At 41.4% G+C, this 18,374-nt stretch overlaps 1 protein-coding gene across 2 annotated transcripts in view; it reads right to left on the bottom strand.

The window, feature by feature from the left end:
- Positions 1-18,158, bottom strand: part of DGUOK (deoxyguanosine kinase) — a 33,757-nt gene extending 15,599 nt beyond the window's left edge. The window contains exons 1-2 of one of the 2 annotated variants that reach the window (XM_069583718.1): positions 17,938-18,158; positions 7,529-7,641 (exon numbers count right to left, since the gene is read on the bottom strand). In XM_069583718.1, coding sequence (XP_069439819.1) covers positions 7,529-7,641; positions 17,938-18,079 — 255 coding nt within the window. In that variant the 5' untranslated portion in view covers positions 18,080-18,158. The remainder of the gene's footprint in view (positions 1-7,528; positions 7,642-17,937) is intronic. The other variant, XM_069583717.2, reaches the window with a different exon arrangement.
- Positions 18,159-18,374: the final 216 nt, after the last annotated feature.

Below are 18,374 nucleotides of genomic sequence, written 5' to 3'. Positions count from 1 at the left end.
GTTTTCTGTATCTGTGAATCTTAAACATATATATATATATATTTAACATGTATATTTTTAGTTTAAATGTTTCCATTAGCAGAGTAAAAATAGTAAAAATTTCCACAGGAATGAAGGGGAGAAAGATGAAAGAAATACTTAAATACAGAAAAAAGGGGAAAGAAAGGAGATGAAAGCACAAAAATAAGGTGGCAGGAAGAAGTTAAATATAATCATGATCAAAGAGAACAATTCCCAGGAATGGGAAGCAGACCCTCCAAATGCGTAAAAGCTAAAACTCCTGTTCCTAAGAGAAACACCAAAACAAGACGACATAGACTAGCTGGAAACAAAGGGGCAGAAAAACCCATCGAGTAGGTGCACATAAAAAGCAAGCAGATGTGGCAAAGATGTGTTAAGGAAAAAAGCATTAGGGACTTCCCTGGTGATCCAGTGGGGAAGAATCTGCCTGTCAACGGAGGAAACGTGGATTCAATCCCTGGTCCAGGATGAGCCCACATGCCTCGGAGCAACTAAGCCTGCGCTCTGGAGCTGCGGAGCCACAGCTACTGAGCCCCGCACTGAAGCTACTGAGGCCCAAGTGCGAGAGCCTGTGCTTTACACGAGCGAAGCCCCCACAAGAGGAAGACCACGCACTGGAGCAGGAGCGGGGCCCCCTGCTGCTCGCCTCGGCTAGAGGAGGCCAGTGTGCAGCAACAAAGACCCATTTATTTTATTTAAAAAATAAAAAATAAGTAAACAAATATTTTTAAAATACAAGGAGAAATGGGTAAAACATAATAAAAGCATAAAACTTTAGTTCACTTCTCTTAGAATTTAATAAAAAAAAAACAGTAGAGAACTCAGAGGATTAGACTCTAAATCATTTTTTTCACATATCGGAAACTGGGATACATAGTACAATGCTTACTAAACATAACAGACATTTTAATTATTCCTTAGGAGCATCACTAAATTGATGTCTCATAATCAATGGCATCTTAGAATGGATAAAATATGTCACACCAAACTACATAGAATTTACAGGAAATACATACTGTTCTTAAAAGTCCACGGCAAACTTATGAAAACTGACCATACACAGGCCATGAAGAAAACCTCAGTAAGTTTCCCATGAGAAACTGTATAAGCCACACTGATCATAACAAAGTAAAACTAGAATTAACAAAATAATAAACATACAAAATCTACTCAGAATATGTAAAACACTAAAAATAATTCTTAGGCAAAAAATAAGTTAAAACTACAATTACATATTTTTTTAGAAATTTCAGTTACAGTCTCATATGTAAAAATCTAGGAAGACAGGGCCAGAACTTATTCTATGCTTTTATCGGGTTGGCCAAAAATGGGTGAAAAAAACCTAACGAACCTTTTGGGCCAACAGTATTATTAAGGCAAAAAAAAAAGGGAAAAATACACAAATTAATCATTAGCTTTATTAAAGAGTTTTAAAAATACAAAAATTCTGAGAAATAAATTTAAAAGGAAAGAGTAATGAACTAGAATGCAAGCCCCAACAGAATTAAAAATTACAATCTATTAATTGCACCTTTTAAAAAAGAATAATCACCTACCAGGTCTTCTCCTTTCAAAATAGTCACACAGATAAGCAACATCGGACAAACAATAAAACAACTCTCATACAAAAGAATTTAAAGCATAAAAGACATGTACTAATTTTACATTATTAAATTTGAAAATCTTAAAAAAAGGCAATTCTTTGGAAAAAAATTGTCAAAAGTGACTAAAAACACTGAATAATAATTGAGGGAGAAAGAGTTGTCCAATATTTCCCCCAAACGACACTAAGTCCATGTAATTTTGAAACTAGTTTCTATCATACCTTCAAGGAATAGACAATTTCTATGCTAAATACAGTACAAAGCTCCTCAATTCATTTTCATAACCTTAATGGTAAAACCTGTCAAAAACTGTATACCCAAATAGTAATACCAATTAAATTTATAAATACACATGCAAAAGTCCAAACAATGGATTAGCAAATTAATGCAACAGTACACCATGATCAAAAGGGTTCATTCTAGGAATGTGAGGATGACATCATTATCAAATCTATGACTAACACTAAGAGAAAAAAGCAAAAGAAAGAAAAATCCCATGGTTATCTCACTAGATGCTAAAAAAGGCTTCTGATGAAAACTTAACATCTGATACTGATAGAAACAGTTACTATCTTAGTGACAGAAGGGTACCTCCTCCACAGAGTCTACTGAAATGAATGACAAGCACAGAACTTAATGATGATGCATTAGAGGTAGTTTCACTCAAGACGGAAAAGATAAGGGTGACTACCATCACTGCTGTTATTTAATATTATTCTGGAACTTCTAGCTAACAGAAGAAACCAGAAATGAGGTTTGGATATTGGAAAGCCCTTACAAGTGATTAGGATTTAGAGAAAACTATTATTTTCTAAACCTCAAGTAAATAAAGCAGAAAAAGAGAGAGAGAATTAAGTCACACAAGACATATACAACAATCAACTGCTTTTCTTTAAAACAGCAATAACCAGTTTGAAAAGGACGATGGAAAAATACTTCCCAGTCACAATAACCACGAAATAGATAACCACTCAGGAATAAACTCAACAAGACCATTACTGGAAATGCAGGTAACAACTGGGGGGAAATTAGACTCCTGTAACTTTTAAAGTCACATAAAGGGTAAAACCTTAAAAGCAAAAGAGAAAAACAAGTGCATGTTTTTATCATCCTGGGCTTGTAACAGGTTTTTTTAAACTTTCACATCAAAGGCAGTAACTACGAAAAAAATGTAGATCTGACCACATAAAAACTTAAAAGTATTATATTGCAAAATATACCATATAGAAAAGGAAAGAAAAAAATGACAAAACTGGGGAAAGAATCGACAGTATATGACAAAGAGTTAAGATATTTAACAAGACAATGAGCTCTTATAAAGCCATTACAAAAACCTAAAGATCTCAATGGGGGGAAAAATGGCAAGAGGTTTGAACAAGCAGTTCACTAAAGAATACTAAAAAATATCCAATAAACATTAAAAAGTTGCTCAATTAATTGGTACTTAGTTCAGTTCAGTCACTCAGTCGTGTCCGACTCTTTTCGACCCCATGAACCGCAGCATGCCAGGCCTCCCTGTCCATCACCAACTTCCAGAGTCCAGCCAAACCCATGTCCATTAAGTCGGTGATTCCATCCAACCATCTCATCCTCTGTCATCCCCTTCTCCTTCTCCTGCCCTCAATCTTTCCCAGCATCAGGGTCTTTTTCAATGAGTCAGCTCTTCACATCAGGTGGCCGAAGTATTGGAGTTTCAGCTTCAACATCAGTCTTACCAATGAACACCTAGGACTGAACTCCTTTAGGATGGCCTGGTTATCTCCTTGCAGTCCAAGGGACTCTCAAGAGTCTTCTCCAACACCACAGTTCAAAAGCATCAATTCTTCGGCACTCAGCTTTCTTTATAGTCCAACTCTCACATCCATATATGACCACTGGAAAAACCGTAGCCTTGACTAGATGGACCTTTGTTGGCAAAGTAATGTCTCTGCTTTTTAATATGCTGTCTAGGTTGGCCATAACTTTCCTTCCAAGGAGTAAGCGTCTTTTAATTTCATTGCTGCAATCACCATCTGCAGTGATTTTGGAGCCCAGAAAAATAAAGTCAGCCACTGTCTCCACTGTTTCCCCATCTATCTGCCATGAAGTGATGGGACTGGATGCCATGATCTTCGTTTTCTGATAAAGGGATGCAGCCAAAGCAAAAACAGCACCCAGCTGTGGATGTGACTGGTGATAGAAGCGAGGTCCGATGCTGTAACGAGTAATACTGCATAGGAACCTGGAATGTCAGGTCCATGAATCAAGGCAAATTGGAAGTGGTCAAACAGGAGATGGCAAGAGTGAACGTCGACATTCTAGGAATCAGTGAACTAAAACGGACTGGAATGGGTGGATTTAACTCAGATGACCATTATATCTACTACTGCGGGCAGGAATCCCTTAGAAGAAATGGAGTAGCCATCACAATCAACAAAAGAGTCCGAAATGCAGTACTTGGATGTAATCTCAAAAATGACAGAATGATCTCTGTTTGTTTCCAAGGCAAACCATTCACAGTAATCCAAGTCTATGCCCCAACCAGTAACACTGAAGAAACTGAAGTTGAACGGTTCTATGAAGACCTACAAGACCTTCTAGAACTAACATTCCCAAAAGATGTCTTTCCATCATAGGGGACTGGAATGCAGAAGTATGAAGTCAAGAAACACCTGGAGTAACAGGCAAGTTTGGCCTTGGAGTACAGATTGAAGCAGGGCAAAGGCTAATAGAGTTCTGCCAAGAGAACGCACTGGTCATAGCAAACACCCTCTTCCAACAACACTAGAGAAGACTACACATGGATATCACCAGATGGTCAACACCAAAATCAGATTGATCATATTCTTTGCAGCCAAAGATGGAGAAGCTCTATACCGTCAGCATAAACAAGACCGGGAGCTGACTGTGGCTCAGATCATGAACTCCTTATTGTCAAATTCAGACTGAAATTGAAGAAAGTGGAGAAAACCACTAGACCATTCAGGTATGACCTAAATCAAATCCCTTATGACTATACAGTAGAAGTGAGAATTAGATTTAAGGGACTAGATCTGATAGACAGAGTGTCTGATGAACTATGAACAGAGGTTCATGACATTGTACAGGAGACAGGAATCAAGACCATCCCCAAGAAAAAGAAATGCAAAAAAGCAAAATGGCTGTCTGAGGAGGCCTTACAAATTGGTAATCAAATAAATGTAAAATAAAATAACATACCATTCATTTTCTTCACTGTCAAGTCAGAAAGGATAAAAAAAATAACACCCTGTGTTGCTAAAAATATGAGAAAAATAGTAAAACTTTTCTGAAGGAAGATTTTACAAAATGTAACAAAAGTCTCAACAAAACATGTAATTTTTGGACATCCAAATACCACTTCTAGATTACCCTCAAAATTAAGCCATTAAAAAGAAAAAAAGATATAGGTACAAAAATATTCATCATTGTGACACTTTATAATAAGCAGAAATTGGAAAAGTAAACATTCAAAATAAGGCTGGATAACTAAATGATAGCACACCACATCATACAGTATACGGCAACCATTAAAGTGACATTACTGTGAAAGGAAGGAGACCTTGTGCATCAAGTGATGTGCAAGCGACAATCACAATTTTTATTTTAAAAGAGGAAATGTGGGCATCCCTGGTGGCTCAGTGTAAAGACTCGACTTGCCAACGCAGGGGACACTGGTTGGATCCCTGGTCCGGCAAGATCTCACATGCCTTGGAGCAAATAAGCCCATGCGCCACCTACGACTTAGCACACACATTGCAACTAATGAGGCCTGCTCACCTAGAGCCCGTGCTCCGCCACAAGAGAAGCCACCACAATGAGAAGCCTGAGCACTGCACAGAGAAGTCCCTGCTTGCTGCAACTAGAGAAAAAGCCTGCGCAGCAACGAAGACCCAGCACAGCCATAAATAAACAAATAAACAAATTTTTAAAAAAGATGAAATGTGTGTATGTTTCCTACATTTATATGTGTTAACATACACATTTTCTTCTTTCTAGGAAAAAAATTTTAAAGGACAAAGATGTTAACTATTTTATTTCTAGACAATGGGATTATGAGAGTAGCAATTATCTAAATTATGCCAAAATTTAGTGGCTTAAACAAAAAAGACATTCACTAAATCCACTTCTGCAGGAAAGGAATTTGGGATACAGCTTAGCCAGGTGGTCTACCTCAGGGTTCTCCATGAGATTTCAGTCAGGATATCGGCCGAGGCTACAGTCATCTGAAGACTTGACTGGGGATTCAAGGATTTGCTTCCAAGAAGACTCTCACACGGCTCTTGGCAGGACCAGTTCCTTGCTTGCATGGACCTCTTCACAGACAGGTATGTTGCATCACAGGGCAGCTGGCAGCCCCAGAGCCAAAAGTGATTGAGCGAGAGCAAGATGGAAGAGACAATGTCTTTTACCACCTACCACAGAAAGGCACACACTATTAATCCTGCTACACTGTACTCATTAGAAGCAAGTCACTAAGTCCAGATCACACTCCAGGGGAGAATTAAGAATAAAAGAATTAATACTATTTCCTTCAAGAAGGAAACAGTACCAAATCTGTGGATATATTTTTAAATCCCCAAAGCAGGTGCCCTGTGGCATACTCAGAAAAAGATTATTTATTTACTAAATAGAAAAGTTAATTTCACAAATACACACACACATGCACATACATAGATGGAGACAGTTAAAACAAGTATCCTCAATAAGTGTCTGCCAAAAAAGGTGACACGATCCTAAGTCGGAAGAACAAGAAAAGGGCACGGAGAACCAGTTCTATGGTATTCTGTACCATGTAGACTACCTCCAAGAGGTCCTGTTCAGCTCTGAGTGCTACTCTTACTAACATCTGGTGGAAAACCAACAAACAGGAGTGCATCTCCTACACAAAGTTACTTCTGCATGAGAAACAGTCTGGAGGAAAACGGTATTTGGTTTCAAAGAGAAGACTCTAGGGGGCAAAAAGGCAAGAAATCATTGCCTTAGAAATGAATGATGGGGAAGGAGGTGGGAGGGGGGTTCATGTTTGGGAACGCATGTAAGAATTAAAGATATTAAAATTTAAAAAATAAAAAGCTAAAAAAAAAAAAAAAAGAAATGAATGAAGAGTTGCCATGTGGAAAAGTTAAAGGACTTAAGAGTCAGAACTTGAACCAATGAATCAGAGTCACAGGTATGCCAAGTGGCTCATACAGGAACTTTCTAACAATAGGCTGTTAAAAGCAAGAATGAGGCACTCATGACTGCTCCTGGAACTACAGGAGTCTGCGGAGATGCTGCCACTCAGTTGCTTCTAAGGTTCACATCCAGTTGGTTGGTCCCTACTCACACTGATGTGGCTGGTGAGAAACCAACCCCGTGGCCTCTCCCACAGCAACATACCTGACAGGAGGGCTTCAGCCACGAGGCGTCTGTGAAACGTACAGTGTTTGGGACGGGACAGTGCCTGGCACGTAGTATGCACTTTGTAAATGCTAGCTATGATTTCTGCATTGACTCAAAATGTGACAAGATGTTCTCTAAGGTTCCTTTCAATTTCTAAGACTCCAAAACTAAGCTAAAATCACTGTAATTAACTACTAATCCTGATGGTCAGTTTCAACAAAATACTTAAGGGTAGGAATGACAAACTTAATCTTCAGTGCCAGGATGGCTGGCCATGCTTTGGGAAACTGGAAAGAACAGAGGCAATCACTTACACAGAAATGTAAAAACTACAAAAATCAAAACTAAACACATTCAAACAAGCCATCCCTCCCTGATGTACATGGTCTGCTTTCTGAAATGAAGCTATTTCAAAAAGGAGACACAAAACGGACTACTTTACCTACTCAGAGCAAATTAGATTACTACAACTAGTTTATGAACCCAAGCCTGCCAACTACCCACCGCAACTGAAAACTTACTTTTTGGGAGCCAGCAGCCTGGACATTCTGCCATGTTGCTACAGGTTCTGTAGCTATGTGCCACTCTGGGTAAGTTTTCGTGAGTAACTTCACAAAGGTGGATTTTCCCACAGCTGCAATGCAAACAGCATGTATTGGGACACTTCCCAAATCAGGGTTACAGGAGAAGGCTGCTACTCAACTCTTCCACAAATGCCCAACTCAGCAGCCACATCACTGTCAGACAGATGATGGATCATGCTGTGCTAACCAGATGAATGCAGGTAACAGGGAGGAAAAATACCCCTAACATTTGATTTGTAATTTTATTGCCCCAACCTCCCAGAGGAATATTTAATACCAGTTAAAAATGGAATAGACTCTCAAAAGTAGATGAAATCAACTACATATGTTATAAACCTTGAATCACAGTCAGTTATTCTTTGACAGTATAAAATTGTAAGTTTTTCTGTAGAAAATGAAGACAATGACCCTCATTCATTCAACAAATCTAACCAATACTCAGGGAGTGCTATTATGTGCTCAGAACTGTCTGGCACTGGTGGTTCAATGGTAAACAAAACACAGGATGGATTCTGCCCTCACAGAGCTTGTACGAGAGACAGACGCCAAATAAACACATGAGTAACTAACTGCAGTGTTAAGTGCTGGGCAAGAAAAACGCATATTGACTCAAATGCGGCTCAAAAGATCAAGGAAGGTTCCCCTGAAAAATGTGACCTGAGGTGCAACCTGAAAGACGAGGACTGATCAGGTCACAGGTGGGGTAAGGGGAGAGGGAGCAGCCAGGCCAAGGGTGGGGGGAGAGGTCAGGAAAAGAGAAGAACAGTGCACAAGAAGACAGAAGAGAAATCTGCGGCCTTGAAGAAGGCACTGCAGCAACAGTGTGGTCCAAAGAGGGCGAAGGACGGCTCAAAATGAGTGTGGAGAGGGCAGCAGGCAGGGCGGGGCCAGGCCACATGGGGCCTTGTACCATGCGAAGAAGTCTGAATTCTGTTCCAAGGGCAACGGGAAATCACTGAGGAAGAGTTTTAAGCAGGAAAATAACAAGTTACCATCTCATTTTTAAGACACTCCACCAGCTAGGTAAGAATGGACGGATGTAGACACAGGCCAGTTGGAACGTAACAGGAGCTTCAACCAAAGCAATAGCAGAGGAGGTGGGAAGCAGTGAGTGCTATGAGGAATATTCTGGAGATGAAATGAACCCAGCACCGCAGCATTTAAGTTCTCTTTTCCCATTTACACCAACATCTAGCCCACACCTTCCTAAATTCCAGACTCACTATCTAAGAGCCCTCCAGACATTTCCACTTGAATGTCCCACAAGCACCTCAAAGTACTGACATTTGCTAAATGAACTCACCGTCTTCCCCACCAAACTGAGCTTCCTCCCATATCCCAATCTCAGGGCACAGGAGCACCACTTCTTCCTCCTCTGCCAAACCTCAAGTGGCCACCAAGTGCTTTTGAAGATGCCTTCTAAAATTTCCCCATCTGTCCTTCTCTCTATTCCCATTTCCCACTCAAGACCAGGCTCTCATTTCTTGCCTCTCAAACTCTGGCCTTGCCCTCTTCAATGCATTATTCATACTGCAGCAGCCACACCACACAAAATAACCCTGCTTAAAATCCTGTGACAGGTCCCAACTCCCTTCATGACAAAATTCAAACCCTTTAGCATATGGCGTATGATGGTGGTGGTGACGATCAAAGTCTCTCAGTCATGCCCAGCTCTCTATGACCCCATGGACTGCAGCCCACCAAGCTTCTCTGTCCATGGAATTCTCCAAGCAATAGGTTGGAGTGGGTTGCCACTTTCTTTTCCAGGGGATCTTCCTGATCCAGGGATCAAACCCAGGTCTCCTGTATTGCAGGCAGATTCTTTACTGTCTGAGCCACCAGGGAAGTCCAGCATGGCATATAAGACATATCAAAACCTGGCCCCTGTATAGACTGCTCTGCCTCAGCTTCTCTTCAGACATCCTGAGCTCCTGCTGGACCAAACGCCTTGCAACTTTAATCAGGCCGTGTGGTCTGCTGCAAATGTCACTTCGCATACGCTTTCCCATTTCCTGGAGCGCCTCCTCTCCTCCTCTGACCATCTACTACTCAGTCTTCTAGATTCTGCTTAGATACACACCCTGTGTGCAGCCTTTCAGGACCTTACACCTATAAGCTGGATTGGCCCGCCAATGCTTGTGCTTGGCCTGGCAATGTGGATAAGACTCCATCACTGCCACTGTAATTCTGTTTCTCTAAGTAGAAGACGGGGTTCCTCCAAGGCAGGAACCAAAGCCCAGACTAATGACCCAGCCAAGTGAATAAAACAGATTATTAATTTCAGTTCCCTACAAAACCCACATCTGTTAAAAACCAAAACATGAACCAAAACAACTGAGCACTTGGGGCTCAATCTCCCCTATCAGAGATGAGCTTCCTCAAGTGAATTCTACCCTTAGGAGGAACCCAAATGGAACCAAGAGAAGGGAAGGGGAGGCATCCTTTAAGTTGATTCTATCAGCCATTCATGGTTGATGACTGGGAGTAAAGAGATGTCTCAGCAGGAGAGCCCACACATCCAATATGTGACATTTATTACACACTGCTCCAACTCCTCTCTGAACACAGGGGGTGAAGAACAAACACAGAAATCTGTGCGTTTTGTACAGTCATGCTCATCTCTCAATCCCACGTCCACTGAGCTCGTGTGCGCCTCTGCCCCTCCCACACTTCAGTGAATAAATGCCTTCCCCTGCTCTGCTCCGCCTGTGTCTAAATCCCTTCCCCACCATGCCCAAGGCCCACCTCTTCCACAAAGTTCAGGACATCTCTAGCTCACACCAAATTCCTACCATGTTGGGCAGTTGACGCAAACAAATATTTATTAACTGCCTCTGATACATTTAGCGTTTAATTGGTTTGATTTTTCATGGGTCTCAATTTTGGTTTTCTAACAGGATCTGAACCTCTGAAGTTGGATCCCTAGGAATCCACATTTTTAAAGTATGCCCCAAGTGACTGTGATGTAGACTTACATTTCAGATTGTATCCAGAACAATCTGATCACAATCAACAGAAGTGGTTTTTAAAAAATATAGGTTCTAAAACCACATCCCAGACTACCAAAAAGACCTTCTGGGCTTGTCATGGAGTGCCCAACAGGGTCGCAGGAACTACAAACTGGTTGAATTTCTATTATCAGACATCTGCCTGCCCTGAATCACCCCTGGTTCAAAATATTTGGCAGAGATGGTCAATATTTAGATTGCAGGTTTTTGATTAAGGCTAAAACATGGTTCCTGGCTATGGGCTGAAAAACTATTTTAATTCACATCAAAAGATGAAGGTAACTTATTTCTTACATGGGTGGGGTAAAATGGTTGTTAGAATTAAATTTTTAAAAGTTAAAAACAACTACCCAAGGAACAATTGCAGATGGAAAGGAAGGGCCCTGAGGAGTAGGGCGTGCCAACTTCACCTCTGAGATCAGACACTATTAGTTCATCCAAGGGCAGTCAGTACTCTGAGACTGGTGCTATTTAAACACACAAAACCCGGAATGCCAATAAATGAGATGTAATGGGAAATATACAGTCCCAATTATTGGAACAATCATACCAGTGCAACACCCCCAACTTGCCCACCACTCCCTATTCCAAAAATTTTGGAAAGCCACTTTAAAAATGAGAAGCTAGACTTTCAGCAAAGAATAACAGTGGATGCTGATGGACGGTCCTAGGAACTTTGCCATCCATGTCACTGTAGGGCTTAGAGCCTGGGTAATTTACCATAGAATGAACACAGAACTGCACTCCAGTGGAGCTCAGCTGTGCCAAGCACCACCCACCAATACGGAATAATTATTTTTAAAAATAATTCAAAATTATGTATTTATAATACTTTTCTGGGGGTTACGATACTTGACCATAATAGTTTTTTCCTTTTAAGTTTTTTTTATTTTTTTAAGACTTCGGTTTTAAAATATTCCCAGGGGTTTCACAAGAACGGTGCTGTCTGGTTCTCCAGTGCTACACTGGTTTCCTCCTGGTGACCAGAACATCTGTGTGCAGAAGTTCTCTTCTTCAGAATAACACTGGGCCAACTGAAAAATGCCTCCCCTTGTCTGGTCTCTATGCTGGGCACCAGCGTCTTCTGATATCATTATCTCAGACTTAGCACAATTACCTGTTCTTTTTCAGTATACTTCTAATATCATGAAATTTGGGCGGTTTCACCTCGTAAGAAGCATTAAACCTTCTCTTAGGGCCTTGGCTATCGCTGTACTTTATTATGCGTGTCATGACCTGAGAAAGGGTGGGAGGTACTCTGTTATTAGAGTACATTACATCAACACGTTGACTTTTATTAGCACCAGTATTGTCATTCCACAGGATGGATCAAACAGTTCTGTTGTTAACATTCATCTTTTCCTAAATCATGTTTTTTTTTTTCCCTCCCTCAAGTTTTTCTATAAACTAGCAATACAATGCCTGTTACAGCTACATTATACTAAAACCTAGTAGTTAACATAGTATCTTGATGTAACACTCAAAATGATCTATCATTTTAAATATAGCCAGAGTTCATGGGAGCCTCTTAAATATACTATCATCTCTAGGCATTTTCTTCTGAACAATAGGTAAAATCCTTTACCAAGAAGCAACCAAAAGCAGTAAATATAAAACTGCCTATCTTTAAGCAAAAAAATTCTGCCAAAGAAAATTTAAAGCCTTTATTTCAGGAACCATATCTGATGCTATATTCATTCATTCACCAACAGATGTTTACTGAGTAGCCACTAACGGCGGGTACTATAACTAAAATGAAGTAAGCTGAGATGCTGCCCTCAAGGAACTTATACTGAGGCTAAGTACACATGATCAGACAGGCTCTGAGCCTAAAAGCATTCTGGGAAAAAAAATCATCAGCTGACTTAAAAGAAACTTGATATATTTTAGCCCTGATTACTTCCATCTTCTTTTCAGGAGAAGAAAAAAAAAATTCGTTGTTAAAAAAAGGAAAAAAAAAAAAACATTCCTCACAACTTCCAAAGTGGAAATTAAGCTTCTGCATTCAGCACAAGACCCTCGCTGATCCGGAATGTCCTCCCCAGCTCTGCCCACCAGCTGATTCATCCTTTCACTGTCTCCTTCTCAGTGAGGTCTCCTTGAACTCTTTCCAGCTCCACTTTATCCCTGGGCATAGTTAATTACTGCCTGTTCTGGTTTAAAAGGCATCACAGTGTAATTATTTGTTGACTCATCAGTCTCTCCAGCTAGACTGGGAACTCACCTTTTGAAGACAGGGACTAACCTTACTTCCTTTGCATCCTGAGTATCTGGCCAGTGCTAAGAATGAGATGGATGGATGGAATGATGTAAATCACAGAAACAGATAATCCAGTTTATTCCTAACATTGTATCCAATATACAAAGATTCCTTTTTTTCCCTAGGAATCTTGCCCAAATGTTTACACTTAAGGAAAATAAAAGATGACACTAGTGATGTTAAATCACTAATTTTGAATGCTGGAGGATATGTTATTAGGAAGGCTCTCCACTGCTTTACATAAAAGCCTCTAAATGGCAAAAGGGAGGTTTCTTCTTCTCTGTTGGGTCTTTGGAAATGAAGATTAAAAAAAAAACATGAGACTACTCTGAGATGACTCACTAACAATAGTTCCTACAGCAATCCTTTTTCAATTTAGGTTTGTAAACACAGAATAACTGACTTTGGAAGGTGATAATACACTTTAGTGATGGATACACTTATATAAAAAAGATAGGTTAGGTATTTTATTTTTTAGATTTTAAGGGATTCTAGATCCCAAGCTTTGACTTTTAATCATAGCATATGGCTCACAACTCATGCTGGATGCCATTACTTGCTGCTTCACTGATCTATTTTCCTTCCGTGCTACTGTCTGTACCTGCAGGATCAGATTAACAAGATTTAGAGCAGCAAAACAAGTCCCTCTAAACCTATCTAACTCCAGCTGGGACAGGGGTTCACCTTCCCCTGTTCAGGTTTCCTGAATGGATACTCTGATTTTTGTGGGGGCGGGGGAATGTCACCTGTGGTTAGAGAACAAGGTAACTGTTTGATTGTAAAAGCAGTTTATTGCACTTCCTGTGTGGGTACCAGTGACTAACTTGCACATGGCTATCACAGCCCAGGATTCAAGCATCTAGCAAACACTGGCTGAGTACCATAGGCCACACGTGGGTTAGATGCTGGTGACACAATGATGAACAAGACACTCTGTGGCTAATCCAGGGAAAGTACCAAGGGTGTCAACAGTCTCAACAGAACTCAAATGCAGCAGCAGTTGTGGGTACAAAATGTTATGTGAGCACACAGAGGAGGCAGTGCCCAATTCTGTCTGGGGAGAGTCATCACCATGTGGGGGTGATGGAGACTAATATAATGGGAGATAAAACTAGAAAGAGCCAGATTAAGATCCCCCAGTCCACTTTGCATTAGTCACACTTCCTTTGGGCAATTGCATTCACTTCCAAGACTTCAACAACTACCCTGACAAGTCAACAACTTCCATGTCTGGGATTGCAGCTCCAATCTGTCTATGCACTTCAGGCACTTACTCTCATCTACCTCAGGTTCTCTAATCTACCTCAGAACATCTATCTCTTGTCTCAGAGGCACCTCCTCTAAATATCACTCTTACATCCCCAGACTACTTCTTCCTTCATTCCCATCCTCAGTTTTCAGTCAGTGTCTAAATTAAGGCTCCTTCTCTCTCACCTCCAAGTGGTCACCAGGTCCTGTCAATTCCACTTCCAAAACCTTCCTCACGCCATCATGATGTCCGGTGATGCCCACCATTCTCTCTGTTCAGGCCTGCATCCTCCCTCCCTCCAACAACTACAATGGCCACAATACCTAGTCTACTCCAACATTCATTCAACAAACTGGACGCAAGGCACGATGGGTACTGCAGCAAATAAGACATACAAAATGCCCACTTTATGAAGTTTTATTTTTATTTATTCATTCTAGTCCACTTCCTTTTAAAAATTAATTTGGCCATGGCACACACTAGCTTTCAGTAGCCTCCCACAGCCTATGTGAGAAACTCCTCGCTGTCCAGCATCTGGCAAATCCTACCCTTCCAGATTCTTGTTCTGCTAACCTCTCACAGGCCCTTCAAACTCCCGGCACAAGCTTGATATTAAAACTGCGTGTCTCCTGAGGCTCTGTGTTGGCAAATATTACTTCCTGTGCCTAGAACACTCTTTCCTCTGGGGGAGGAATTCCTACCCCAGAGGTTCCAAGTCTCCATGTCCGAACATAGCACTCATCATTTGGTACAGAAACTATGCTTAGAAGTCCGCTCCTCCCACTTAGCCGTGAGTTCCTTACAAGAGAAGGCCTCGACCACATCTGAGCCTACCTCCACAGCAGGCACCCACTGAGCTTTGGCTGCAGAGAAAGCAAGGAGGCGGCACAGAAATCTGGAAAGGATAAGAAGAGAAGCAAAAGGCAGGAAAACTGGGATAGGCACTTCAAATTTCACTAAATCATCCGTCCAAACCACTGATTTTGTGAAGTACTCTGTACCTCTCTGGGCTCTGGGGACAAAGTTTCCTTTAGCGGCATGTTTCCCCAAGGATAGGACAGAAAATCTTTTTTCAAAAAACACCATGAGGCAGGTAGCCCCTCTCATTCCCTTCAATGTTTCTGATTTAGCTGGAGGACAACACACATCTGTGGTGACTGGTCTCACTTAAAATTCAAGACCGCTGAGTCCAAATGGGTCCTTAATGCCGCCCAGCGGTTCTACACTTCTCCTGCTCACTCGCTGGACTATTTCATGTCTTTCCTCTCTCCCCACACTCAGCTGATCCTTCTTCCTATTCTACTGAGACACTGACAGAACCAGAAGATGTTCCCCAAGTCCCCACGGTACCTACTCAAGTCGGTAATCATTTATGTTGCTATTCTCCCTGTTTATTAGGGGTAAACTGCTCCTAGCTAAAGCCAATCTTTCTTAACTTGGGCAGGAGATTCCATTCCTTCCTGCTTACTAAAATCACTCTGGCAAGTCTATTCTCTCTCCTGTTTCACCAATCTTCTCCCTTTCTATCAGCTTATAAATATGATCTAATTCCTCTTACAAAAAGAAAAGAAAAAAAAAATCTAACTCTCTCAAACCCTTGTCCCATTTCAGCTATTACTCTACATCTCTCCTTTCAAGGAAAACTGCAAACAGTGGTCTTAACCCACTGTTTCCAATTCCTCACCTCCCATTCTCCTTGAACCTCATAATCAGACTTTCATGCCCCCACTCCTATAAACTGTTCAAGTTCACCAGAGTTCCATTATTCAAACAGCAGTATACAGTTGATCATTTCTTTCCCAAACACCTTCTTCATTTAGTTTCCAGCATATCATGTTCCTGGCTTTCCTCTCATCTCAGTGGTCACTCCTTCTTTGTCTCTTTTGCTGGTTCCTTCCCATTGTCTCAATCTCTCTTAACATTTGCATGCCCAGGACATGGTCCTCTCTATCAACATACATAGGCTCCTGGCTTTAAATACCATCTACATGTATAACTACAATCCAGAGAGACTCTCAACTCTAGACTCATATATCCAACTGACTATTCAGCAGCCCTACTTAGATATCTAATAAGCATATAAAAATCTAACGTGCCTAAAACCAAAAACTTGAAATCACCCTTCTGTCCCCAGACTGTTATTCCCACTTTTCTCTATCTAAGAGAATTGGAACTCCATCTTTCAAGTTGCTCAAGCCAGAATGATTTGAGTCATCACTGACCCCTTTTATGTTATACTCCACAATTTCCTGTTACCAATTCCTGTGTGCCCTACCCTAAATGAAATTAGAATCGAATCACTTCTCACCACCTCCACTGTTAACATCCTGGTCCTACACACCATAACTCATCACTGCAGCAACTTCCTGACACCTTCTATTTTCAACATATCAGCCAGAGTGATCTTTTTATAATCTTAGTCAAATCAAGTCACTTGACTGCTCAAATCTTCCAACAGTTTCTCATCTCAGTCAGAGTAAAATTCCATAATGGACTACAAGGCCTATACAATCTAGCCACCCCTTACCTTCTGACCTCATCTCCCTCACCTGCCCCCTTGCCTCACTCCACTCCAGCCACAGCAGCTTTCACCTTGTTCCCTGAACACACGTCCCACCTCGGGGCCTCTGCACTTGATCTTCCCTCTGCCTGGAAGATTCTTCTCCACATTATCCACATGGTTCACTCCCTCATCTTCCTCAGGCTTTCGCTCAAATTATCACCCTCTCAGTGAGGCCTGCCTTGACAACTCAACTTAAAACTGCAACTTCCTTCAATTTCTCAATCCTGTATTTCCTCCATCACACTTTTTAATATCTAACATACTGTTTATGTTGTTTATTGTGTATCTCTCTCTACTAGAGTCCCATGAGAGCAGAGATTTTTATTTGTTCTGTTCACTACTGTATCCTCAGGGCCAACAGCAGTGCTGAAATACACAAGTTGCTCAAAGGGCTGTTTGTTGAATGAACAAATTGAGAAATTGTCAGTTTGCTGCTAAAAGTCTTCAATACTTAAAACTTCCTAATCCTTTTTTAGGGCTCAGCACCCTACAGGTAAAAGCCTCAAGTTAGACGTTAGCAACATTAGTAACTAACAGTTACTAATTGAATATTTTGCTTTCATTTTATTTTGAAATATTTTTAAGGTACTGGACTTCTATTCACTCTTATAACAGTTATTTTTAATTTAACACACTTTTTTAAGTTTAAAAAGTGAGCTGTTCTAAGAAAAATGTTAAGAAACTATAGTGGGACCAGCAGAGACATGGCAAAAATAGTGAAAGTGATATCTGAATGACTGGAGTTTATAAACTTAGGGTAGGGTTGCCAGATAAAATAAGGACATTCAGTTAAATTTGAATTTAAGATTTGGGGGGGGGGGAGGTGGTATGTTCCAAATACCGCATGGGACACACACTAAAATATTATTCGTTATCTGAAATGCTATTTTAAATGGACATCCTTTTTTCCTCCCCTCAATCTAGCAACCTCATCTTAGGAGAACAAAGAAATTGCATCCTTCTCTTTGTCGCTTCCGTTCTGATCTACCAAAACAAGCTAGCTCTTGTCCCATTAACAGATTGCGTGGCTTTTATGCCTCAATAAACGTATCCCTGTGGGAGAGTACGAAGGCCTGACGTCTGAAAAATCCAAGAGGCAAAGGCACACAGCGCACCTTGAGTGGGGAAAGGTCTGGGAGCTGAGAACAAGCAGCCTGGCCGCATCAGATCGAAAAGGAAGGGGTTCTGGGCCCAACTCCCTTTCCTAGCCTCTCAGGAACCTGCTCTGCAGAGGCCGAAGCCTGGCAACTACTTTCTGGCCCTTACCAATGTTGCCTTCGATGGAGAGCCTTCGGGGACCACACCCCGCGTGTAGACCCCTGGAAGGGGGCACACCCTCGAGTAAGCGCTGAGCCATGAACTTCGAGGATGCGCGCAGCAACCTTAGATAGAGCCGGCAAGCGGTCATCCCACCCACGATTCACGCAGCGATCACTTCCGTCGAGAGCACTTCCGCCCCCGATACTGCTGTTCAGACACTCCGGCGCACCTTTGACGTCAGGCGGGAAGTAGGTGGAGTTGAGCTGGCTCGAAGGGAGGGGCCAAGGGGACCTCTCTGTTCTCGCGATAAGTGTAGGAAAGTGTTGCAAGAGAGACTTCTAGAGTGGGGTACTGGAGAGTGTACTGAAAGTTGGAGTTGCTGCTGCTTTATTCGCTCATCTGTTTGTGTTCACTGGAAAAGCAACATTTAAAAACTGCCTTAA

This window comes from Ovis canadensis, chromosome 3 (genome assembly GCF_042477335.2).
Source record: "Ovis canadensis isolate MfBH-ARS-UI-01 breed Bighorn chromosome 3, ARS-UI_OviCan_v2, whole genome shotgun sequence".
NCBI lineage: Eukaryota > Metazoa > Chordata > Mammalia > Artiodactyla > Bovidae > Ovis > Ovis canadensis.
This window is presented reverse-complemented; position numbering and strand designations above follow the sequence as displayed.